The sequence below is a fragment of the Corvus moneduloides genome, chromosome 11, assembly GCF_009650955.1.
Source record: "Corvus moneduloides isolate bCorMon1 chromosome 11, bCorMon1.pri, whole genome shotgun sequence".
NCBI classification, from domain to species: Eukaryota; Metazoa; Chordata; class Aves; order Passeriformes; family Corvidae; genus Corvus; species Corvus moneduloides.
Genome location: NC_045486.1, coordinates 21512774 through 21537655, shown reverse-complemented (window position 1 = coordinate 21537655; position 24882 = coordinate 21512774). Strand labels below are relative to the sequence as shown.

At 47.0% G+C, this 24882-nt stretch overlaps 1 protein-coding gene across 1 annotated transcript; it reads left to right on the top strand.

Annotated features, from left to right (window-relative positions):
- The first annotated feature begins 377 nt into the window (after positions 1-377).
- Positions 378-24882, top strand: SUSD3 (sushi domain containing 3). Its single transcript, XM_032121140.1, has 7 exons — positions 378-397; positions 1441-1771; positions 8012-8114; positions 11790-11978; positions 14279-14426; positions 17264-17431; positions 24495-24882. Exons 1-7 carry the CDS (start codon positions 378-380, stop codon positions 24706-24708), a joined length of 1173 nt encoding a protein of 390 aa, XP_031977031.1. The 3' UTR covers positions 24709-24882.

Below are 24882 nucleotides of genomic sequence, written 5' to 3'. Positions count from 1 at the left end.
CAGCACCCTGGGGGATGGGAACAGCTCTGACAACCCAACAGATCATTTCCTGTAACTTCTAAGGATCAGGTTTTTCTTTCAGGAATCTAATTGCTGAGCTTTTAGCTATCACACCTATGCATGTGAGATCTGGCTAAACAGAAGCTGAGGCTGAGAGCTACTATTCTCGTTTTCAAGAGTCACAGGACAAGCAACAGGGTCTGCCTGAGGCTCTGAGCAGTGTAGGCAAACCCAAGAGTCACTGCCTGGGGCTGAGGGGCCGATGATCAGCTGAAGAAGCTGGTGGCAGTAGGGCCGGCCAGAAGAGGAGAAAGGGGATCAGCTTGCTGCTGCTGGAGGGCTGGAAAGCTGCTGTCGCCGGGCTGGGACTTGGGAGCATGTCCCTGCTTGTGGCCAGGTAAGCCCTGCAGCCGCCCAAGCAGCTTTGCTTGGGACTGTCGCTTCAGCAGTCTTGTGCCCTTGGCATGCCTGGAGCCAGCACTAATAACTAGGATTAAAAGAAAGACAATGCCTTAGGGCAGCTTAGTGAAATCCAACAGTTTGATTGAATCCAATCAAACAATCCCTAAGCAAAAGCAGCAAGTATCTGGCAGGGGCTGCGTGGCTTCCCCTGATGCTGAAGGTGAAACCAGGGGCCTTAAAAATTATGAGCATCTCCATGCTACAGCCCAGCAAAATGTTTTTAAGATGCTCGCCCTGTTCGCGTCCTTTCCCTATCACCTTTCTGGATCCACTGCCAGCGTCAGCAAATCAAGGATCTCAACAAACACTGCTGAGACCCAGATTCATTGTGGTAATGCTGCCAGGGCAGTTAAGTGGCAGGGGGGTGACATGACCAGGATGTGACAAGCAGAAAATGACACACGCAGTGTGTGCAAGGCACTTGTGTTTCACCAAGTAGCCTGTGCATGTTTGTGTGTGCCACCCAGCTCTGGGTAGGATGATGGATCTGGGAACTATCCAGTGGGTTTAGCTGCAGATCCCAGTGACAACAAACACAACTTTGTAGACCATAAACTGGATGTATGCGATTCAGCTCCTGGAATGTAGCTGCATGAAGAGCAGTAGACTGTGTTTGCAAGACCAGACCCACGAGAACCAGACTGGGTACCTGAGGCTCTGCAGGCTGTGAACGCCAACCTGGCTACATCGGGGACTGACGGCAGGTAGTAGAGGAGGAGAGGCAGTGGACGGGCGGCAGGCAGGAGGCAGGGCAGGCAGCGGGGGGGCAGGCAGTGGGCAGCAGGCAGCGGGCAACGGGGGACGGGCAGCGAGCAGGGCGAGCAGCGAGGGGCAGGCAGCGGGCAGGGCAGGCAGGGCGGGCAGGGGGGGACAGGCAGCCCCGGCCCGGCGCCCCGGGCGGTGCCGCATCCCCGCCCGGCCGCTCGTGGGGCGCCGCGCGGGCCGGGGAAGGGCCGGGCCGAACCCCGGCGCTGTCAGGGCACGGCGCTTTCCGGTGCCCCGCGGCTCCGGCGGCGGCCCGGCTGCGCCAGCCCCGGGTGGCCCCTCCTCTCTCTGCGCTGCCCCTCCTGCCCCGCCCCGAGGGTGTCGCGGAGGGGCCACGGGGCGGGCGCCTGGCGGGGGCTCCTGCGGGACGTGCTGCTCCCCCCGGCCCGGCCCCGGCGGAGGGCGGGCGGAGGAGGGTGCGGGTGCACCTGCCCGGCGGCTCGGCCTCTCGGCAGAGCCATGCCGGCAGCCACCGCGCCCGGGCTGGACGCGCCGCGCACCCCCGCGCTCGGGCGGGACAGCGGCGGCCCCGGCGGATACACAGGTACGAGCGTGGTCCCGCATCGTTCCTCGCACGAGTTCCGTCCTGCGTCGCACCGGAGGGGAGGGAGGATGCCAGCCGGGGCTGCGTTACCTTCCCACTCAGCTCCGGACCCTCGCGCCAGGCAGGGGCCCCTCCCGTCCCACTCTGTGCCGCCTCCGGCCGGTCCGCGCCGTGAAGTTCTCGGGTACGCAGCGCCTCGGGACGGGTGTCCCGGAGCCGCCCCCATCACGGGGGGTCCCGGCGGGTCCCGGCGACCCTGGGACAGCTCTGCCGGGGCTGCACTCGGGGGGGCGAGCGCGGCCAGTCCTGGGCTGCGGGTCTGGCGGAGGGGGCGAGCACGCCCAGGGCGGCACACAGCAGCCCCTCTCCGGAGCCGTCCGAGCGGGTCACCCGGGGGGCTGCTGGAGCCCCAGGGGGGTTATTGCTCTCAGAGAGGAGGCGCTGCGGTTCAAGTCTGGGGTTCACTCGCTGGGATGGCCGCAGGCACTGGGGACGAGTGCATGGGTGCAGAGGGGAGTGTCTGGCAAGGATGGACGGTGCTGGTTTTCAGAGACGTCGTCCCTGGGCACATGTCACTGGGCTGGGAAGGAAATTAAGACATCAGTGTTTTAATGGAATATGGTAATACATTGAGGGGTGGAATGAGAAACCAATCAAAGCTTTTTCCTTCTTATCTTTCTCTTCCCTTGAGTTTTGTTACTCATTCGATTGCATAGACCATAACATCCTTTCAAAACCTCTTTGACTTAAGTGAGTTCAATAATTTGGGGATAACGCAAGGTGACAGAGGGTCTGGCCCTGAACTGGTGGGACATGTCCACTGCACAGGTCTGCAGCGTTGGTGGGTGTCTGGGCCTGGGAGGAGCAGAGCCATGGTCTGGACCTGCTGTCTGGGGCAGCAGGAGATGCTTGTTCCCAGCCACAGCTGCCTCTGGAGTCTGAGAGCAAGGTGAGATGGAAGGATGCTGGAGCTTGGTGCAGCTGCGGTGACCTGCTGCTTGCTGGGGTTTCTTCCTCTGTAATTCAGATCACAGGGCAGAGAGGCTTTTCCCTGGCTTCAGTGCAAGCAGGGCTGAGTGCTCCTGAAATCCAGGGACATCCTTCTTGTGCACAGCCTGTCCTCTCATATCCTTGCGATTTAATTGGCTCGTGAAGTTCTAACAGACTTTATTAATGATCTGATTTTGTTGTGCCTATAGAAATTGGCAAACATATTTGCACTACTACTGTAGCAATGCTTTAAATTGTATCCTCTGAATGTGCTTAACTGTTTAATTTGAATTTAATAGAGCAGTTCGTTTGAAAATGAGAAAAAAGTTCTGGGAAGCCTGCTTAGAGAATTAACTCAAACCCAGGTGTAGACCTTGTTGCTCTAGCCTGATAGTGTTGCTAGTTATTGACTTTTCTCTTTTTTAAAATCATGTATATTTGGCTGCTTTTATATTGTGTCAAAGTCTTGTGGGGCTGGGTTTGCTCACACAGAGTTTTGGAAGTTTTGGAAGTGGCATGTCCTGTGTTACACTCAGCCTTTCTGATTCTGTATAGGTTAATCTTGCTCTATGTAGATCTGTGGCAAAACAGCTAGAAGTGCTGATCTACCAAAAAATATTTGGTGGTCGAATTAGAAATCCACCCTCAGTTAATCCCTTGGATATCTGTAGACCTAGCTCCTCTCAGCCATGTCTCCAGCCAGAGCAACAAAGACCATTTTTTCCAAGCCAACTACACCAAAACCACGGAGCAGGAATTCTCAGTAAGGTGCTAAACTGAAATACTCTGGGTCAGTGCTTGTCTGTGCTGCATGGAGCTGCTGCATTGGCTGTAGGACCAGCAGTGATGCTTGAGCACACAGACCTCAGTTGGGTGTCTGCTCTCTCAGCGCCTCTCTGCTACTTCATGGAGGTTTGCCATGGTGCGATTCCACCTTCACCAACACCCATTTGGAACTACGAATGTATTGAGTCAGGTGGACGTACTGCTGGTAGCCCTCAGCAGTTTAGATAGCTAAAGTGATGGCTACTTGTATAATTTTTAATTGAACTCTTGTTCAGGATGCTTCATTTAAATGTGACCATGTTATTGATACATCCATGTTTGCAGCCAGTTGTTGCACAATATTTATACAGCATCTTTCGTTGCATCATGTTGTTATTGGTGATCCTTTTTCATGCTCCGCGCTCCCTTACATTATTTCAGGCTGTGAGCAATCAGGCAATAATAAAGATATGCACAGATAAATTCCTCACATGTTCCTTTTGAGAGGATGAAAAAAATGTGGCAGGATTTCCATTTGAATTAAGGCATGAATGACGGAGAAATTAAAGGAAGTTCCTTAGTACAGCCTTGATGCCTGTAGTACTTAGAGGGTCTTAGAGCTTCCTGAGACACAGCTGTGAGATTCAGACACCCTTTTCTTTTCCTGGTCTTGACTTCTTTTGAAGGACTGGTGTCTCCCTCTGACAGGAGCAGGGAGAACGATCCCGCCCTGTATTTGGGGAGGGTCAGCACTGTGTTTCCCAGAGGAGCTGTGGGAGCCTGGCTTACCCCAAGGGAAGCTCAGCAAATGTGCAGGATGGGAGCATGGGGCAGGGGAAGAGCACAACAAATGTCTGAAAGCTGAGAAGAAGCCTTCTGCCATTCAGCCTATTACCCTGTTGAGTGATGCAGCTGCTGGTACGTGTTCCACACTGCACCGCGGTTGTTTTGCTGTCACAGCAGCATCACAGCGTTGCTGCCTTGCTGCGGTAGTGCACTATGGACACTCATCGACCAGCGCTTGCCAGGCTCGGTAAATTCTCTGGAGAAGCCTCTGAGATTCTGAAAGGCTTGCGTCAGAGCACTCTCCTGCCCTGTGGGAATCCCCATGGAGCAGGGTGCTGTCGTCAGCCTGTGCCACTGAGGTGCTGGTGCCTCTGAAGCTGTTCAGATTATACTGGGGGCTTTTGGGTGAAATAGGAAAAAGAGGAAGGAGCAACAAAGGCGTATCATTATTTTTAGTCTTTATGTTGCTGAAGCGGGAGGCTCTGGCCCTCTGGTTAACCAGGGTGGTACCTTTTTTTTTTGCTGTGATTCCTCTCATTCCTCAGTACCCTCCTGTAGTTCTTTCAGACCAGGCAGCACATACTTCTGTAAACACAGAGATGCATCAACATACACTTCAGTGCAGCCACAGACAAAGGGAAAATAAATGCAGGGTGTGGCAGAAACACTCATCATTATGACAGGTTATAAATTAGTAGGTCTCACTGCTGGGCTGTTGTCTGTAGTTGTGGTTCTGCCTTGTCCCTCCAGTTTCCAGACCAGGGAAGGGGAGAGGATTCATGAGATGGGAAATGCTGCAGGCTGTAGTGAATGCTCCACTCAGACCTAGTTGTGGAAGAAATTATCTAGCAGACACCACTGGAAGAAAGGGACAGGGTCTCTGGCTTAGAACTGATAAAAGTTGCAGTTTGCTGGAAGATAGAAGAGGGATCACCATGTATTGGCTCAGTCGTACCCTGGATGTTGGTGGCCATGGTGGGATGCAGGTACCAGGATGGATGTATCTTTGGTGTGCCTTAAGATGTCTGTTCTTTTGTTGTGAGCAACTTTAATTTTCTGGCGTGAGTTTCCTTGGCAGTGAAGAAACTGAAATTATGTTACTAAGAACATACAGTTGCTCTTCCAGGACGGCAAAAGCAAAGTTGTTCTTCAAAGCCAGGAGCGCTGCTGCTTTGCAGAACAGGTGCATGGAATTTTAGCACCTTGTCCCTGAGATTCTGAGATGTGGTTCAGTTTTTAGGCTGCAGAAGAAAACATGGATCCCAAATTTCCATTTCCATGAGGCAGAAGGTGATACAACCTGGACTATATGGGCTTGTAATTTCTTCAGGGTTATTTCTCCTTTCTTGTTCTCCCATGAGCTCAAAGTCAAACTTTGTGCTAAGTAATATAAAAGAAGTGACAGTTGCAGAATATCAGCTAATTGGCTTTATCTCCTGTACTGCAAGGTGTTAATCTGGGTGGTTAGGCATTTGCACCAGGCATTGATACTGCTGAAGGATTTTTGTGCTTGTCATTAAAACTCTAGAACAGTACAAAATAGAGAAGGAAAAGAGTTACTGCGTTTTCTGAGTCCTCCACAAGTGCAAGATTGTTCCCTGTGATATTCTCCAGTGCTTCGTCCTAGCTACTCTGAAGGTTAGAGAGACAAATTATGAGTAGACTTCTGAATTTCAGCTAATAAATGAGTTGAGCTGAATGCTTTGGATCCAAAACATTAATTTTTAAAAATCACAAGTCAGTCTTAAAACACAGAAGCACCCCAGTGACAGTGGTTAACCCAGCATTTTCCGGGTGGTGTTGGTCCATTTTAAAGGGACAACCAACTGCCAGTTTTGCTGTTCCCACTGTGGCAGAGCCAGGAGGTCCTTGGACCTTTCCTCTAAAAAACAGAGCATCCCCAAGCATCTCTGCAACTCTGCAGCAAAGAGATTTGTAGCTATGCTGGAATTGGCATGATTTTGCTTATTAGTCATGATTGCCACTGACTTTTTATGTGCACTGTAGAATCTTGCATCCCCCAATGTTATGGTGGGGACAAGCTAACACATAGGACAATGGCTAGTTTTCATTTAGGCATTTTATTGACATGCTGTCTTTGAAATGCAGCTGCAGATGAGCAAGCATGTTATTCTAAAGAACAGTTTTGACTAGCTCAGTGGATCAGGATTGGCAGAGAGGTGATTTTGCAGTCTGCATGGACGTCTGCCTCTCATTTGGTTGTCAGATGACAGAGAGAAATGCAGAAGTTGCAGAATGAGCAACTGCTCCCCAAAATAAATCAATTCCTGTGTCTGCTGAGGGTCTCAGGGATGGGGCTGAGCTGGTGCCTTTGCAGCAGAGCAGAGCCCCTGTGGCCCAGCAGCATCCTAGGGAGGCAGCTACCTCATGGCTACCTCAGCCCAAACTGGAGTGGTGGTGGCTGGTAGAAGCTGGTAGAAGCACTGTCAGGGAAAGGGATGGGTTAACTGCTTGCCTTTCCTCCAACAGACCTGGGAGAGATGATTCTGTTATTATTTCTGAGATGAAATAAAGCCAGACACAATGCTGCTCATGTATTCCAGACTCCTAAGCAGAGTAGGTTTGATTTGGAATGGATTTGAAGAGAGGTGAAAATGGGGACAGAAGGTGAGTAAGAGTGAAGGGACGGTGTACAAAATTTCCTGAGTGCACATTTGGGCTGGGAACAGTGTGTGGGAGGATGGTTTGGGCTGCAGGGGCTCAGAGAGGTGCAAAGGGCAAGTTTTGGGTTTTGATTTTTCCTGTTCAGAAGAGCAGAAATTTGTGCCTTCATGTAAAAGCAGAATTACACCCAGGAAGGTTTCTGCTTATAGATACAGTTATTCCCAAGATCTTTGCTAGTTGATTGGGTCAAAAGAGGCATCTGGACTGGACAAAGGGGTTCTGCTTTGCTCTGAAAAGTTGTGGCCCACGAAGCCAGGGGCAGTTTTGCACAGGCAAGAGAGCTCTGGTGTTTGGCCCATTATTGTTAATACCTGCAGAAATTTGTATTAGGAATAAGGTTTTCATTCATTTTAATCTGTTCCAGCCCAGAAGCTGAATTCTCAGGTGTAGCCCTGAGTTTCCTAGCCATGTACAAAGGAAGGGGAGGGCATGGGGCTGCTGTCCTCTGCTCTGCTCTCTCGAGCTACTTGTCATTCTGTGCATAACTCACCTGCAATCATTGACTTTTTAAGTGGGAAAAAGTAAACACAGTGCACTGGTTCCCTGTCCTTATACTGGCATTCCCGTCAATCTTCATGCCATCTTGCAGGAATTCCTGTGTCCGGGGAGGCCAAAAGCAGATATGTTTATTGACTTGGGCTGTTAGTCATTGCTGTGCTAGAGCGGTTCCTGGCAGGATGCTCTGTGGCTCTCACACCATGAAGTTTGCAGGTTGCTCTGGTGTCCCTGGCCAAGCTCCTGGCTGCACGTCCCTCTGGGAAGCCCAGGAATAGGAAAGCCAAACCCTGTCAGGAAAAGAACTAACAAGGAGAGAAGAAAAATTAAAAGCGATAAAACCGCAGAAAAGGGTTTTAAAGCTGGTTGTTGGTTTCTCAGCCCATGAATGACTTCTATCACCATAATAAAAGGCATGCTATTGCTAACTTTTTCAGACTGGTGTTTAAACCAATTATTCACAGAAATTCTTGCAGACAGTGGATAACAGGTCACAGCTCTGTGGTGTGCATTTCACAGCTTAACACAGCAAACCAAGGACAGGAGCAGCTTCATATTGCTCTTGGGAAGGAAGAAGGACTTAGAGAAGCCAAAGTGGGCCAGCCAGGTGGAGGAAATGCAGGTAAGGTCTGCAGCATTCAGGCTGGTTTTGCTTAACAGGGTAGTTGGAAATTCCCGATGAAAACTAACAAACCTGTATTCCATCATCTGTTTTAAAACAGGAAAGTGGTTTCAAAGAGAAAAGGTTGAAAAGTTTCTATATTCTTTACAAATCAATTTTTTGTGGAAATGCAATTCCTATGTTTTAAGCTTTTTGGCAAAAAATGAATATATAACCATCAAATAGCAGACAGGTCTGGTCCACCTAAAATTTCATGTTGGGAGTGGATTTTTTAATGACTGAAGTGGTTTTGGTCCAGCTTTGGACCCTTCCTGCTTGAGAATTTTTTTGGTCAAGGTAGGTCAGTGCAATGTGCCCCCACCAGTGGGGATTTCTGCCATCTGCAGAGGTTGTGCCCAGCCTGGCAAGTGTCGTGCATAAGCAAGAGGCCACCAGCCACATCGTCCGGGCACATCTGCTCTTATCGGCCACGTTCAGTACCGCAGCATGTGCACGTCAGTGTGCACAAACCCGATCACAGAGTTGTTGCAGGCAGATAACCCAGAGCCAGGCAAGGCAAATACACAGCCAGGCTGAGCTCCGTGTCCTGCAGCACCCAGAGCAGTGGAGGAGAGTGGGAATGTGTTGAGGGTGGGCGGTGGACACACAGGGATGCTGCCCTTCCTCCAGAGATGCTGCAGGAGGCTTCCCATGGGACAGCACACAACCTCTGTCCTGTCCAGATGTCTGGTGAGGCATTCTTCATCCTTCCTCTATCCATGACTCCTAGCAGACGTGTGCTTTCTCTGCGGAAATACATGTGGGGTTTCTTTTGGCTTCTCCAGTGGCTGGCTTTCCAGCTAGTGTATCACTTTCCAGCATCTCCACAGCAGCTTCCCGGGAACTGCAGCACAGCTGGGCACCTTGGTCAATCTTTGCAGCTTCAAGAGCCTGGATCTCACCCTGCTCTTTTGCTTTTGATCTGGTGTCATGTTTAACACTAATTTCTTAGAAAGCCATGTCAGCATCTGGATTTTCTTGTGGGAGGATCAGATCCTGGTAGCCATTTGTTGGTTTAAAAGCCCAGCCCTGGCAGGACTCGTGGCCAGCTCTGCGAGGGAGCAAAGGCATGGTGGTGAGGAGACCAGTGCCAGGGCCAGACAGTTTCACTCTATACAAGATGCTTTGCTACATCTGCTTTATTTCATGTTTCACCTCTAGCTGCTTTTCTTTTGCTTTTTAACACAGTGAGCTCTTTCCAGAGCTCTTCTGTGAGATTGCTGTGGATGCTCAACAGCATGCCTGTGATTTCAGGGACACCAATTTCCGAGGGGTGCTTCTGTAGGAAAAGAGATTTGCAGGAATAATATCGGTGTGTTTATTTTCTACAGGGTTGATAGAACCTAGTGTTCTCTGGCTTTCTGGCATCTAGTTATTCCAGCATGTTTTAGTGATATTAAATAGCCAGCAGTAAGCAATGCAAAGGGGTGACTTACATGTGTCTGGGAATAATGAGGTGAAGGCGTGGATCACTCTCTTTCTGCATAGACAACAAGTGGCAGCCTTGCTAACATGCTTCCAGGTAATTACTTCTGTAGTTTAGATCATTTTGGTAGATATTTGCACAATGTATTTGATTTTTAGTCACTGTTTTGCTGTGGAAGGAGCACAGGAAATGTTTACCAGGCAGGCGTGCGTAGGTTGCTCTCTCATTTCTTTTTTCTTATCAGCAAAACATAAACCCACAGCTTGCTGACAGCGAGACCATATGGTTCCTGCTTTTGACAAATCGATTTTGCAATGTAGATAATCCTGGCCGTACGTGAGAAGAGATATTTTGGATTATTTTAATTCTTGCATTACTCTCTATTTTTCACTACCTGGAAATTATGTATGTGTCTATTTCTGAACCCAGAGGTTGGGGTGAGTTAAGACTTTATGGAGGACGCTGCACTCTAGTGTCTGTCTTTACTTTGTCATATGCAATAACCTGTTTGTTGTAGCCAGTGCCGTTCTGTGCTGCCACACAGCAGCATCAGATTCAGAGATTTTTGAACACTGGATATCCTCCCAGCATGAGGCCAAGCTGAGAATTGTGTTTGTATAAATCAGCTCTTGCTTTACAAAAAGCTGCGGAAATAGCTGCAGGAACTTGAATCATGGAACTGCAGAATCACAGGAGGTTTTGGGTTGGAAGGAACCTTAAAGATCATCCAGTTCCACCCTTTGCCATGGGCAGGGACACCTTCCACTGTGCCAGGGTGCTCCAAGCGCCGTCCAGCCTGGCCTGGGACACTTCCAGGGATCCAGGGGCAGCCACAGCTTCTCTGGGCACCCTGTGCCAGGGCCTCCCCACCCTGCCAGCCTAGAATTTCTTCCCAACATCCCATCTAAATCTACACTTCTTCAGCCATTCCCTCTTGTCCTGTCCCTGCAGGCCCTTGTCCAAAGTCCCTCTCCAGCTCTCCTGTAGCCCCTCTAGACACTGGAAGATGCTCTAAGGTCTCCCCAGAGCCTTCTCTTCTCCAGGCTGAACAACGCCAGTGCTTCCACCCTGTCTCTAGAGCAGAGAGCCTCCAGCTCTCTAATTAGGGCATTTATTCAATATTACAGTTTTTCACTTTTACATTTCTGGGTGCCAACAGTTATGCAAACCAAGACCTGAACATGACATTTTCTAGATGTTTATAAAGGAAATAAAAATCAAAATGTAAATCTGGTCAGCACGAATGTTAGTGTTCTACCAGGCAGCAGTGCAGCCTTGGACACCAGTCTCAGTTGAAAACAAACAAACAAAAAAATTATATTAATGAAAAAATAATGAAATTCTTGATTGTAGTAGATTTAGTCTGATAAACATGCCTGAAGACTATTCAAAAAGAAATCTATATGGAACATCTGCTTATGTAAGTATAATGGCCTGACATGGAAAGTTTTGTTTAAAATGACTGTGAACAACAAATGTTGTGACAATAAAACTTAGTGTATGAAGTTAGTGGCTGACATTAGGTGGCCAAGGGGAGAACAGCTCCATGGCTCAAAAAGCAGCTGTATAAACAACAAAGAAACGCTGAATGAACAAAAATGTATTAAAAATCAATTATTTACTGTAAAGCAGAGTTTGTCATTTGAAAGGGGAGTTAAGTTGTATGTGTATGTCTTTCTATGCCCCTCCCTGTGGTTTTGACCCACTTGGCCCCTTTCAGCCAAGCCAAACAGAGGCGCAGTGCCTGTAAAGACAGAAACTTTTGGTTGGACCATGCCAAGATGCTACCAAGTAGGCTGAACTGCATGATCAGTCCACTAGATCTTGGAAATTTGCGTGGGGGAAGATGCATAATGAATACTCCCAGCATGGAAGATGCCAGCCTGAGTACTAAATTAAACAGAATCCAACAAGACGGGGATCCGTAGGGGACCATGCCACTCAGAAATGACAGTGGTTTTAGTGCTTCAGTGTTCAGCATGTACCAGTCTGAGCAGATAGTGTCACAACATGAGTTGCTTTGTGCTGTAGGAGTGCTGCACTGATGGAGGGAGGTTGGCCATGGGCTGGTGCTTGGCAGAGCAGCCAGCATCGGTACTTGTTTTCACCATTAACGGGAACTGATTTATAGTCTGGTGTCAATAGAAGCTCAGTGGCCCGTCACTCTTGGCTGTGGTGCTGCATTGTGTGCCTGTGTGCTTGCTCTGCAGGGCAGTGCAGCCGCCTCCTCCCACCCCAGCTCGGCTCCCTCCAGGTCCTTCATGGCAACGGCACAGACGTGGGGACAGTGGTCGCGTTCCAGTGCTCCACTGAGCACCAGCTGGAAGGACCGGGAATCGTCTCCTGCATTTGGAAAGGGAACAGCACGCAGTGGACAGCCGGAGTGCCCTTCTGCAAGCGTAAGGTTCTTCCCAAACTGTTCTCCCTCCCTTTGGGATTGGTGTGTTCATTTTGCCCTGTGTATCTCTGCAGCGTTAGGATTCATTCTAGATACTTATGCAAACAAAAAGACAAATTCAATTTTCTTCAAAGTTGCCCCACTCATGGTAGTTCCACTCCATATGTGTTCTGACATGTCATTATCATAACACAGAAAAGACTGTTGGATTCATCCCTGATCTCACATCACTGGTAGCGTGGCACCTGGAATAACTGTGGCTCTAGCTAAAAGCTGTATGCTGCTTTAGAGAATGTATGGGTGTCTCGGTTTCGAGACAAGTTTAGGAGAAAAACACTCTGGAATGAGTATTTCCTCTAAAAAAAGGGGTTCCAGCAATCCCTTTCCACCAATAAGAAATGAATACTAGTGGATGAAAGTGAAAAAAACCCCAACCGTTTATTGACAAACAGAGTGCCCACACAGCACAGGAAAAAAGGTAAATAAATGTTAGATATTGAACTGTCAGACCTTAAACACCCACCCACTCCCCCTTTCCCCCACCCCGGAACAAAAACCCAAAATGCCAGGGAAAGAAAAAAAACCACAAGGGCCAACTGTGGTGGGGAGAAAGATGGCACCAGCTCCTGTCTCAGGGAAAAAACCCAAAAGGTTCACGCAGCAGCTCGGGCAAGTAGATGGGAACCTGGTGAATCTCTGGTGTTGGTCCCCTGTCCACAGCACATGAAGGAGGTGGGCTTCCTCTCGCCGGCTCGGCTTTTTCCGAGACGTGGGGCTGAAACGGAGCGCCCGCCTTCCCCGGCAGTCCCGACCGATTCTTCTCCTGCCAGTTGTTTTCGCTGATCTCGGACCAAACCCAAACCGTCCAGGTCACCTCGAAAAGCCGCTGAAGGATTGCTGCTGCAGCCTCTCCAAGGCCAGGGAAAGGAAAAAAAAAAAAAAATTCTGCCTGGGCTAACAAAAGAACTCCAAGCTAGCCAAGCAGAAACCCAAACTGCACTGCACGCCGGACACCTGGGCAGAGAGCTTTGGAAATGCCCAGCAAAGAGCCCCAAGGCTCCCCCTTCCCCCGCACCCACCTTAAAGATACAGCAACCATTTGGGGGCATAAAGCAGACGATCAGGGAATAGGCTAGCATCATAAATCACCCCCAAGACAATGGGAATGACCAACTGATGTGCAAGCATATTTGCAAACCTCTCATATCCTGGCAGTCTTTTCTGACAATGTTTTTGCTGTAAAAGAAACACAGTGATATTTTTTGAACAATTCTTGGTTGTTGCCTGTGGGCAGCTGCATGGGAAAGTTACCATATAGAGAAATAGTGTTTGAATGGCAACAGCATTAACTACCTTTCATGCTGTGTTCCTGCTTATTTATTATAAGGTTGTTACTAGTCTGACTAGAAGACCCAAGCAAACTTGGAACCTCTGAGCTTTGAGCATCTCAGTTTGCGCCTCAGACGTCATGTCATTTCAAATCCCCAGTGGATACATTGCTCTTACAGACACTTAGTGCTCTCTCATACACTCAGCTATTCTTACCTCTTGTTTGGAGATCCCATAAAAGAAAAATGAGAGAAATCCTTCCCCCAGAGGGTGCAAAAACATAATGCTTTGTGTGGAGCTCAGCTGAACCATTTGTGATTCTGGTCATTGTGACATTGGGAAAACTAGATGAGTTTTGAAGGAAGACATGCTTACTGCTCCGAGTGAGTTGGCAGGGATCTACGTTAGCTGTGCCACACCGCATTCCCACTCCTCTTTTTGTCTGGGTAACTCACTTTCCACCATCAGATCCCTGTGAACACTCAGCCCTGCAGGTCACTTCTTCCACCCCGCATCCTTCCCCAAACAGAGGAAGACCTGATTACATGGAACTGTCCTTGCTCTAAATGGCTTCTTTAAGCTCATTTACCCCTGTTAGTATTTGTTTTTGTAGCTTCAGTCTTTGTTAATAAAGACTCTGCAGCTCATCTGCATTTGATCTGCCGACAGAGTTGTGCTTTTTAGCTACTGCAGTGCTAAGAGCACTGTGTTTAATTAGTTGCAGTGGTGAAATACTTGTGAGCAGTTCATTAGTAACTTATAAACAGGAGACTTTTAAATAGTCCAGTTTGAGGCTTGCATAGCTCAAAGCTGAAGCCAAGATACTCTGGTATCTTGACACATGCGAATGTGAAAGTCCTCACTGAGCAGAAGTGTGAAGCAGGTAGGTTTCAGCATGGTTTAACAAAAATGTAAAAGATAAATTTGTGGACTGATCTTAGAAACGTGTATTCTGTGTTTGCTTTGCTGCAGCCGTATCAAAATATGAGACTTTTGGCTTTAAGGTCGCAGTGATTGCCTCCATTGTGAGCTGTGCTGTCATTCTGCTGATGTCCATGGCTTTCCTAACTTGCTGTCTGATCAAGTGTGTGAAGAAAAGTGAGAGGAGGAGAACTCAAAGGTATGTCAAGAAGACAGTTTTAATGACAGTGTAAGAGTGTACATCATATATACATTGCTATGATAGCAGAGAGCTTCAAAGGATTTGCTGCTTGCAGCACTGCAATGATGTGAATTACTTAAAATCCTTAATTTGTAGGTCAGGCTTTAGGCATAGAAAGACTTGGAATTCCAGAGTATTTAAGTACCTGATGTCTGTTAATATCTGATAACCTCAACAGGCCTGGGCAGATCTGGATTTACCCAGGATTATGCAGAAGCTGAACACACAAGTCTTATTTTCATGCACACTATTTGTCTCCTCAAGTTATTGAAGATTGGCAGTGTTTCCCCTTCTACTCTATTTCTTTCATTTTTTCCTTTCTTTCTTTGAACACTGCTGGGAAATTGAATTTCCCTGTGTCAGAGCCATCCAAGGCCCTCACCATCTGCAGAGCATCCTCAAAGCTGTCACAGCGAGGGGCTGGAAGGACGGAGGATTTTGTCTTCTGGCTTGGAGCACAAATCAGTGGATGAGAAACAGGAATAAGAAGAAGTCAAATTTTCAATCCAGTCCATTATTAAAACTCAATATGGATAGTGTCAGCAGGAGCCCATTTGGCTGTGGGCTGGAGCCGAGCTACTGTTGCTCTTGAGAGCCTCCACCCACAGTCACTGCTGCAGAAGGCTTTCCATGGGAACTTTGTTTCCCTCTCACTTTTCTTGCTAGTTATTCCCACCAGTCCCTCGGATGGAGTGGAGGGAGGCTGCGGTGACAGCAGTGAAGGTTTCTGTGCTGAGCTGTGCTTTATCTGAAGCTGCATGGGAACCAGCTGAAGGGGGAACTTCTGTCATTTGAAATCTGAGTGCAGCCAAACAGATTTTCTGCTTCCCTTGAAAGAAATTTTTTTGAGTCAAAAAATGGAAGTCCTTAGTGTCAATCATAATGTTAGGTTTTTACTGGTAGCATGAAATAAGTTGCTTTGAAATGAAAGGTTGATTGACATTTTTGGAATTGCCACTCTTCTTTTTGATAAGAGTATTCATATCAAAGTCCTTGTTTTTCATTTATTTTAAATGAAGTTTTGTAAGAATTAGCCATTCCCATTATTGTGATGACTTGATATTTTTCTCTTACAAAATAAAAGCCCTTCACACTGGACATCATGACCTGATTCTGTCATCAGGCTGTAAAATTATTCCTTTTGCTGAGAGCTTCTCGGTTCCCAGCTGCCCCTGTGCTCCTTCCCCTGTCTCCTGAAGGAGCTGCTCCATCCCATTGGCAACAGAGCCCAGCTCCTAGGAGAAACCTGGGGGCACTGCAGACATTGTCTGTCTTATCCCTTCTGTCAGAAGGAATTGAAGTAATGTACGAACTGTCCATGTCATGAGAGAAAAAGTAGCATAACCCTGTGTGAAACTTGTCAGGCGCAGTGGCAGCATCTCTGCTGGTGATGGAGGTGGAAAAGTGGATCGACTTCTGGATGCACAAAGCATTAATCTGACAAAAAGCTGCAGGCTTGATAACTTAATACAAAATGAGAATTCTTGGGGGGAGAATAGTGAAATAAGTGTCTCTTAGACAATATCTGAAAGACAAGGTGATCTTTACCTATGGAGCAGAGAGGATGTCCCCACCTTACCTGTAGCTCTGAAGTCTGTCTTGTCTGCTTCTTTTGGCTCTTTTAGTTGGTCACCTTAGAGATCACCTCTGCCTACAAACCTGCCTTTCAAGGTGTCTAATGATCTTTGACATGCCATCTTGTGTTTAATAGAATCACTGAATCATTAGGATTGGAGAAGACCCTTAAGTCAAACTCTCATCACCACCACCGTGTTCACGACTAAACTGTGTCCCCAAATGCCACATCCACATGTGTTTTGAAGAGGGAAAGGACGAAGACTGCTGAAAGTCCTCCCACCATTCCGCCTCCTCACAGATTTTGTCCCACTGAGGGAGCATGGCTGCTGTTTTCTTTGGAAAGAGCAAGATTGCCTCCCAAGAAGACAGAAATGGCACCCAAATCAGTGTCGCCAGCTCTCACAATTTAATCTTGTCCCATCAGCCAGTGAGAATGTCTGTGATTCTGTGAATCTGAGACTTCTTTTAAAAACAAGAAACTAAATTGTGGATTTTTTCTTGCCTCAGAGTTGCAGAGAGCAGCATGAAAACAGCCCTGAGCCTTTCCAAAAGAGAATTCTGACAGTGAGGGAATATGCCCTAAACTTAGCAAAGGCAACATTATCTGTCTCCTCCATTTTTATGTCAGTATCTTTTCAACCTGCCTGGTGATTTTGGAAACCTTAGGAATAGCAGTGCTGCAAAAAGTCACAGAAAATGATTTATTTCCTGAAATAATTTATTCCATAAAATGGAGATGGTCTGTAGTCTTTTCACACACAACAGAATGTGGCCTGATGTCACTGATGAAGGTCCATCAGAACACGGACGCATTCCACCTTATCTGACTTTTCTTATTACCTGTAGTCTGAAAAAACACTGAATCAAACAGACATAATCCTTGGAGGTTTGTTCCTTTGAACTATCCACTGGTGCTCATAAGAAAATTGCTCTCATTTTTTTGTTTGTTTGCTTGTTTTTGAAGAGTGATGGACAGTACTTAAAATAGCACTATTTTACAGAATATTTATGCTATTGAAGAACTCCCTATCTTAAAGTGTTATTTAAATCTCTACAAGTTTGGCTTACACATGAAGTTCAGCATGTGTTTAAGTGCTTTCTTCAGTAAACCTGGAATTAGATTTAAACTCTAGAGAGTCAGGTCTGTGGTCAGATAACAGCTCAGCTGTGCAGCCATATATCACAATACTGTATTCTACTGCTTGGTATATTCACAGAGATATGCAGCTGTGGTACCACCTAAGAACTGAAGAGCTGGAGCACATGCAAGCTGCTTACTTTGGTTTTAAGGGAAGAAACAATAACAACAACAATAAGAAACTCAGGAATACATCTGTATTTGATGATGTGACTCACATGGCATATGATAACCAAGGCTTCTACAGGTAAGGCTGTTAAAATATAGTAGGTTTGAATGAATTTGTGGAACAAATTTTAGAAACAGGATTCTTGAAAATGTATTTTAAAGAGAGGCCCCTGAAGAGGACCTGATGCCCATGGGTTGTCAGGGCTTGTCCTTGAACTTGGCTGTCTTGTGGGGAATTAATGTTGTCAAAAGGTGACAGCAGAGGATTGAGTGTGACCTCCCCTCTTACGGCTGCAGCTGCTTCCTTCCCCAGGAGTGTCTGGTTGAGCCTGGTCTAAAGGGGAGGTTGCACCAGATTAGCTAGAGAGAAGGTTTTAGTTGGATTTGTTAAACTGATGCTAAACTGCAGCAGAGAAGTCCCTGCTCTGTATTGGTCAGTGGGATCAAGGTGCAACTTGCCTTCCCTTAGGAGCCTTGGGGGAGTGGAGGCAGCCTGGGACACCTGGGGCTGCAGGAGGGCTCGAGGTGAACATCAAGCATCGCCATTCATCCCACAGTGAGCAGGAAAGCTCCCCTGAGAACTGCTTGGTTACGAGGGGGTGCAGCACAAGAACAACAGGATCCTCATCCCCAAGGCAGCAAGAATTCCAGTGTGGGAACCCTGACTCTGGGATAGGCCAAAGACACGTCCTCACTGGAATAAAGTGCATCACATACTGTGGGTGCATGGATGGTGAGCACAGGAGTTCTTTGTGCTTGTTCAAAATCATCTCTGAGTGTGTCTAGGTGTGTTACACTGACCGTGATGGTGCCAACAGAAGAAAAACAGAAAAATGAATATGTGTAAAATCTAATCACTGTTTTGCTAATACCATTTGTATAAACACACATCGTTGTGTCTTTTACCCCCTCTGGGTTCTGCTTCGTTGTCATATACAATAATATACTGCACCGTCCTTTTTTGCTTTTAATTTACTGCTCACCTGTACAGCCTTTCTGTATAGCAGTACCAGTGATTTCTAGTGCTTACCAGCAGAAAACAATCTTATGCACCCTTGAAGAAGACTCTCTTCGGTATATCTTAATTTATTTTTTACTAGAAAAGCATGTAGGTCATGCTACTTTTCAGACATATTTGAATAGATTTAGAGGTTAACATTTTGATTCAGTACTTTGGGATCAAAATACTGTAAGAAGAGATAAAATAAAAAGCCAATTCTTTCAGGCAAGGCAATGTAAAATAAAAACTCCTTTCAGGCAGGTAAGGTATTTGTTAAGGTTTACAGACAAATTTAGGATTAAAAAACTCTAGCTGGTTAAAGCAGTGCCTTAGTATGCTGACAAGATAATTTTGGCTGCAACGAGGTGACATGATGCAGGTGCAGAATGCTGATGTGTGGAAGTTATAAATAACAGAGAAGCCCAGCTGTGTGACAGTAGGGGCTCCACCGTGCTGTTGTGGACCTGTCTGCCACAAAATTAGAACTTTTTCCCCTCATGTTTGAAGCACAGAACAAACACCATGATTATATAGTTTTGCAGGGAAACACTGAATTTTAGTGGCAACTACTTTAATTATAATGAGCCTCATTCTGAATGCTTTGCTGCTTGAACAAATTGCTTTAAAATGGTAAGAAATATGTGTACAAATACCCGGGATCATTAACTACAGAGTGCAGTGACTGCTGATGCCACCTCTTTTCATTTGGATGTAAGGAATCATAATGAGGATGAACATACCAGTTTTTAGCAGAAGGTCTTATACGCATGAGCTGCACGTATTTACAGCATATCTGCTCTCTTACATTATTGAAAATGCTAAATAATGTTGAGAGGGGAAAAAAAAGTTACAGATCATGGTGCTGCTGGGAGGGAGGTGTTTCCCCAACATTGCTTCTCAGAAGTCCAGAGCAGCAGAGATAGCAGCTTGCTCTGTGGTGCAGAGGTTTGAGCCAGATAGCAGCTTGCTCTGTGGTGCAGAGGTTTGAGCCAGATTAACTGGGAAAATGGGTCTGTATCTAGGGAAGGGAGATTAGCTGCAGCCCTGGGCCGTGTAGTTAGAGGAGAGCAATGTCCATGAGCCTCCAAAACAGTCCCCAGCAGGATTGCTGGGCAGAGGACTTGTCAACATGTTGGGAATGGCTCTCACAGCCTGACTGCATGATGTACCAGGATATGTTATTTTTGAGTCAATTATTTTCTGACGAAGAATAATACCTGACCGTGCAGTAATTCTCTGGAATACTTGCATGGGCACCCACCACCCGAGACAAACAGTCCTCTGCCATCCAAGCAAGCAGCCATGTGGGAGAGCTTGATCTGGCAGCTGCCCAAGCAGGCAGGTTGTCCTCTGCCCCGTGACAGGCACAGGGTAAAATATCAGTAAAGAGAAGCTTAATGGCAGCTGTCCTTCCTCTGTGCCAGCCGCTGGTAACGTTTGAGAGCTGGAGGTGAAGGTCGCTGAGCGTTATATTAAAGAAATGGGTGTCCAAAAGAAGAGTGGGGTCAGCTTAACACTGGCAGGGGCTACTCGCACCCACTGCTCAGGGTCGGCTGTAGCTGCTCCCCAGGTGAAGGTGTTCCAAGGCTTGACAACTCTTTCTGTGGGGAATTTTGTCCCAATATCCAACCTAAACCTCTCCCAAACTAACAGAGCTTAAAATCTGCCTTCAGTTTTCAGTAAGTAGGCAAAGCTTCACAGTAAACTAGTGCAACAGCCTCAGCAGAACTGCTGCTCTAGGAAAATGGGTTTAAAATACAAGGTGAGGAAATTCAAATAGGCAATTGTTTTGATAAACATCATTGCCAGTTTTTAAATCTGTAAAGAATTATCCTGTCCTGCTGTAATGTATGTCAATTAAATTTTAAACATCCATGCAGGGAGGGGGCTATCTTGTGCTTGTTTAAGTAGTTTGTAGCATTTTCACTTGTTCTTTAAGTGAAAGCCATCAGTTCCATAAAAAACACAAGGAAATGCAAGTGTTCTGTAGCAGAAATAGGAGCCTGAATCCAACTGGAACCACTTTTGGTCTGGTGAAATACACACAACCACTGTAACGTTGTGAGAGCAAAGAGCAAACCCTTCTGGCATGAGGAGACATTAAAGAACCAGGCACTCCTCGTTTGGAACCTATTTATATATCAGCATGTGTAGAAGATAGTGACCCAGGAGAAGCACAGATAGCCAGCATAAAGAAAACGCTGAGAGAGCTCATTTCACTTTGCATCAGCTTCCTAGTGATGGTCAGAAATAGCCACACCTTGGCTCTGTTGCTTTGCTTTTCAGTGTAAAATTCCTGTAACCTGTCCTGGAATAGATATTCCCTTGACTCAAGGGATGTGCTAATTTTTCATGAGGGAGAATTGATGATCCAGCATTTTCCACACTGAGGAGAACTGAATGTAGCTGTACACAAACTCCTTTTCATTCTCTGTCAGCTGAGATGACAACCAGAAAAAAATAGTCCAGCTCAAAAATACAATCTAAAGAGAATCAAATAAATTTGGTGTTGTTTTTCGTCTGGTGTGGAAGCATTTGGAAGAAGCTGGGCATTCCAAATTTGGGCTGTTTAGAGGTGAATTATTTTTCACAGCTCCAGGCCAAGTTATAAAACATTCTCTATGAAGTAGCTGATCTGACTGCGGGAGCGAGTCAGATGGAAAAGCCCATGTCTCAGTAGGCTTAAAGTCCTCCTTTCAGCTATTCACACAGCTGGAGCATATTACCAAAAAGAAAAAATCCTTCTGCACAGAAGCAGGCTGGTATGTTCTCCCACAGAACGTATTTTTAGTAGCTGAAATTTTTGTACCAGAGCCCTTTCTGGCTACAAGATGCTTTACCTTTGCTGGCAAAAAGCAAGTAAGGGCAATCCAAAAACAAAGAATTCCAAGTGGAAAGGTTTTGTAGAAAATCCCAGAGCCAGGATGCTATTAGAAGAGGCAGCTCAGCATTTTCAGTCAGTCCAAGAAGTCATATGCAAGGTTGGTGAGATTAGCCCACGGGTTTGACCTCTGCAGTAAAATAAAATAAGGTTTTTTTTCTCTTTGGTTTAGTGGCTATATAGTGGAAATTTTCCAGTATCCTGTGTAAGGGGTTGTGGGGAAGGCCCAAATTAGAAATTCATGTTGCTCTGAAAAATGATGTCTGCCCAGCCTCACTTAGGAGCACAGCTGTGAGCAAAGGGACCTTCTTGGATGGGGTGGGACACCTGGCTACATTCCTGCCTTGCCCTCTGTCCCCTTGAGGGAGCTTTCCCAGTTCTTTGCCTGCTGAACACATAAGTAGAATAGATTAAAAAGCTGAAGGATATGATGCCCCTCTATTAGTGGTGTGGTGTGGTGTGGATTTACCACAGGGAAGGGGAAGAACACTTGGAGGAATACCCATGTTGTGAGACAAACTGCTGCAAAGCTTAATGGAAAATATCAGTAGAACAAGGAAAGTGCACCAGGACACCTGGAATGACTGCCAAGAGATGCACCAGTGGGACAATTAAGGGGGCAAATAGTTTTCTACAACACTGACAGTGCAAGATTGTCCTGGGGAAACTGATCTCTGAGGGTTATGAAGGTCTATCACTGCTTATGAAGGTCAGCAGTGTCCCCAGAGAGGCAAGCCTCTCGCTCCCTACAGAAGGTCTGTGCATTTTCTGTTATGATTGGCCTCCCGGTCAGAAGTTGCTGGTGTTTGCCTGCAGGCTGGGGCACGCAGAGCAGTGCCTGAGGCTGTGGACACACATGGGACCATTGGCACAGTGTCCTTGAATGTCTGTGTGGGTGTGAATGTGTCCCCCTGCTCAGCTACCATTGCAGTGAGGCACTTGTGGGCTGCTGCCAGGGCACAGGAAGGGGTGCAGGACTGCTCATCACTGTGGGGTTTAATACTGCACCACACAGAGCACCCAGCGAAAGGGCTGCGAAGGGCAAATGACCTGTTTGATTAAATTGTATGGAATTAATACAGTTCCCTATACAAAGTATTTGATTGCATGGCACCAAGGACTGAAGGGGAGGAGACCCAGCATAGGAGAGGGGCGGATTTCCTTTCCCTGTTTTTCCCTGTGGCTGGCCCAGCCTTGAGCTTCTCTGTTCATGGAGTTGCTCGTTTTTTTCATCTTGTTTTTCCTGTGCTCTGTGTTCCCCACTGCCACCTTTTAGAGGCTCAGATCTTCCCAGTACCTTTTGACATGCAGGTTTCAAAGAGAGCTGAGACAGGGGAAGCAAACTGTGGTTTCACCTTGGGGCCCCGTTAGAAGGGTAGGATAAACTGCTTTTAAGATACACCCATTTGTGAATTTCAATTGTCATCGCTAGAGCTCAGAGGGGGCGTGTACAGCAACATGTGCTTTCAATAGAGCTGCTATTATTGTTTTCATAATGCTTTCATGATTACCCCAGGGTCTTGTACAAAGCCACCAGGCATACAGCAACAAAAAAGTCCCCTCCCATCCTCCAGTATAAAAGCTGTTTTGAGAGGCAGTGCCAGCACCAGGCAGCTTTGTGGCTGTGTTCTCACACGTCTTGGATGTCCCGTTAACAGTGTTTTCCCTCCAGCAAGGAACAGCTCTCAAGTCACACAGAAAAATATTCTTGTGAATCCTCTAAACCCCACTGACAAATGCTGTGATGGCTATTCTTCTCCCCTGATGGGAGCTCCAAATTTTATCTGTCAGATAAAAGCTGTTCATGTCAAATGCATCATGCACTTAGCTGTTCAGCGCCCAGGGCAGGTTTATATTGCCAGGTAAGGGTGCAGAGAAGGGTTCTGATCCTCCTGCTGTGATGTTTTGACGTATCCCAGCTGGGAACTAGGGTTAAGGAGAGTTGAAGTGCTTGAAAAAACAATCATTCAGGACAAAGTACAGAGCTTCCAAGGATAAGAGAGCAAACTGAAGGCGGTGTCCGACTGAAGGCCATGCACACAGAGCAAAGCCCACTGCATGCACAGTTGTGTGTCCCTTGGTGACACTGCAACCCTCTTAATAGCTCTTCTCATACTCTGCTGAGGTGAAACCCCACTGGCTTCACTGTCCCTCTGATGTCCTCAGGGTTTGCTCTATTGCAGGGAAGAGAGGTGCCTACTGTCTCATCCTACACTTACAGAATCACAGAATCATGGAATGGTTTGGCTGGAAAGGGGCCTTAAAGACTATCCCTTTCCACCCCTTGCCATGGGCAGGGACACCTTCCACTATCCCAGGTTGCTCCAAGCTCCATCCAGCCTGGCCTTGGACACTTCCAGGGATGGGGCAGCTTTTACAAAAGCTCCCACACTCAAGCTGCAGTAAATTAGCATTTTCCCCAAAGGGCTATGACTTGTCTGGTCACAGACCATGTGCAGAAAGCCCCCTGCATCCATCATACCTCTTGCAGCAGAGTTCAGAACAAGCATCCCCCTGTGCTCCTGAACTAGGGGTATGTGATTTACTGAGCATCTTTTCAGAAACTCTGCCACCTCCATCTGCCACTGCTGCTACTCTGCCCACACCATTCACTGCTGGGGTGTGGCTGTCTGGGGCAGTGGCCTCGGAAGTGGTGGCTTCCCCCACAGCTGGACAAACCCTCCCTTTCCTGATGGGGAAAGGTGAGCAGTAGGAGGGATCAGAGACTGCCAGTGCTGCAAACACAGAGTCCCAGCCTGTGGTCCCTTTGGAGGGGGCCTGGCAGTAGCCAGGGCCAGCAGCCAAGGGCCGATGTGACCGCTGGCAGCTCTACAAATATCACCTCTAATCCCACTGAGCACAGCTGGCTCTTGTGCTCCCAGCAGTGCTCCACTAACCAAGCAAGGATGCTTCTTCTGCACCAGGCTCAGCATCCAAATGTTCCTGGTCACACTCTCCAGATAGCCTAGCACTCCATCGAAGCTGGGGACTCATTTGATGGCAAGCAAACAAATAGCATCTGCCTCAACCCCAAATAAAACCAACCTCACAAGTCTTTGCAAAGTCTGTATCAGCTTTTATGGGGACACAGTTATTTGCCCCACTGCTACCAACTGGTTTTGATGCTGGGAGAAGCAACTGCTTATGTTACAGCATGAGTCATTTGCGAAATCCCTGATGTGCAAATAAAATGGATTAGGAAATTCTGTACCTTCACCAGAATTAATGAAAAAGAAATAACTTTTCCCTTTGTGCTTACAGGTTCCAGGAAGAGTGGACTCGGGATGTTGTAGTTCCTGGGTGTTGCAAAGACAACAATCAGCTGCTGAAGGCAGCCAAGAGCAATGGTGCACCTGGGACACACGGGGTACTGAGGCACAACACTGCAGTGCAGACGGTGAACTCAATACACGCTGTTGAAGTCTACAGTCATAACGATAGTTGCAACAAACCAAGCTGCCAGATACCTGGATAGCTGGTGTCTGAAATGCAACTGCTTCTCTGGACCAAAATGAAATTTTGATAGAAATATGTGCCTTAAAGACAACATAGAAATTTCATTATTCATACAAATTGTAATTTTTCTATATTCCAAGATGCTTCAAGGTCTGATACAAATAAAGGTATGAATGTTGGGGCTGTCAATCCA

Excerpts from the sequence above, each read along its gene's own strand:
- SUSD3 (XM_032121140.1), top strand. The coding sequence starts at position 378 with ATGTCCCTGCTTGTGGCCAG. Across the intron at positions 8,115-11,789 it reads GCCAGGTGGAGGAAATGCAG|GGCAGTGCAGCCGCCTCCTC; the intron begins GTAAGGTCTGCA and ends CTTGCTCTGCAG. Across the intron at positions 11,979-14,278 it reads CGGAGTGCCCTTCTGCAAGC|CCGTATCAAAATATGAGACT; the intron begins GTAAGGTTCTTC and ends GCTTTGCTGCAG.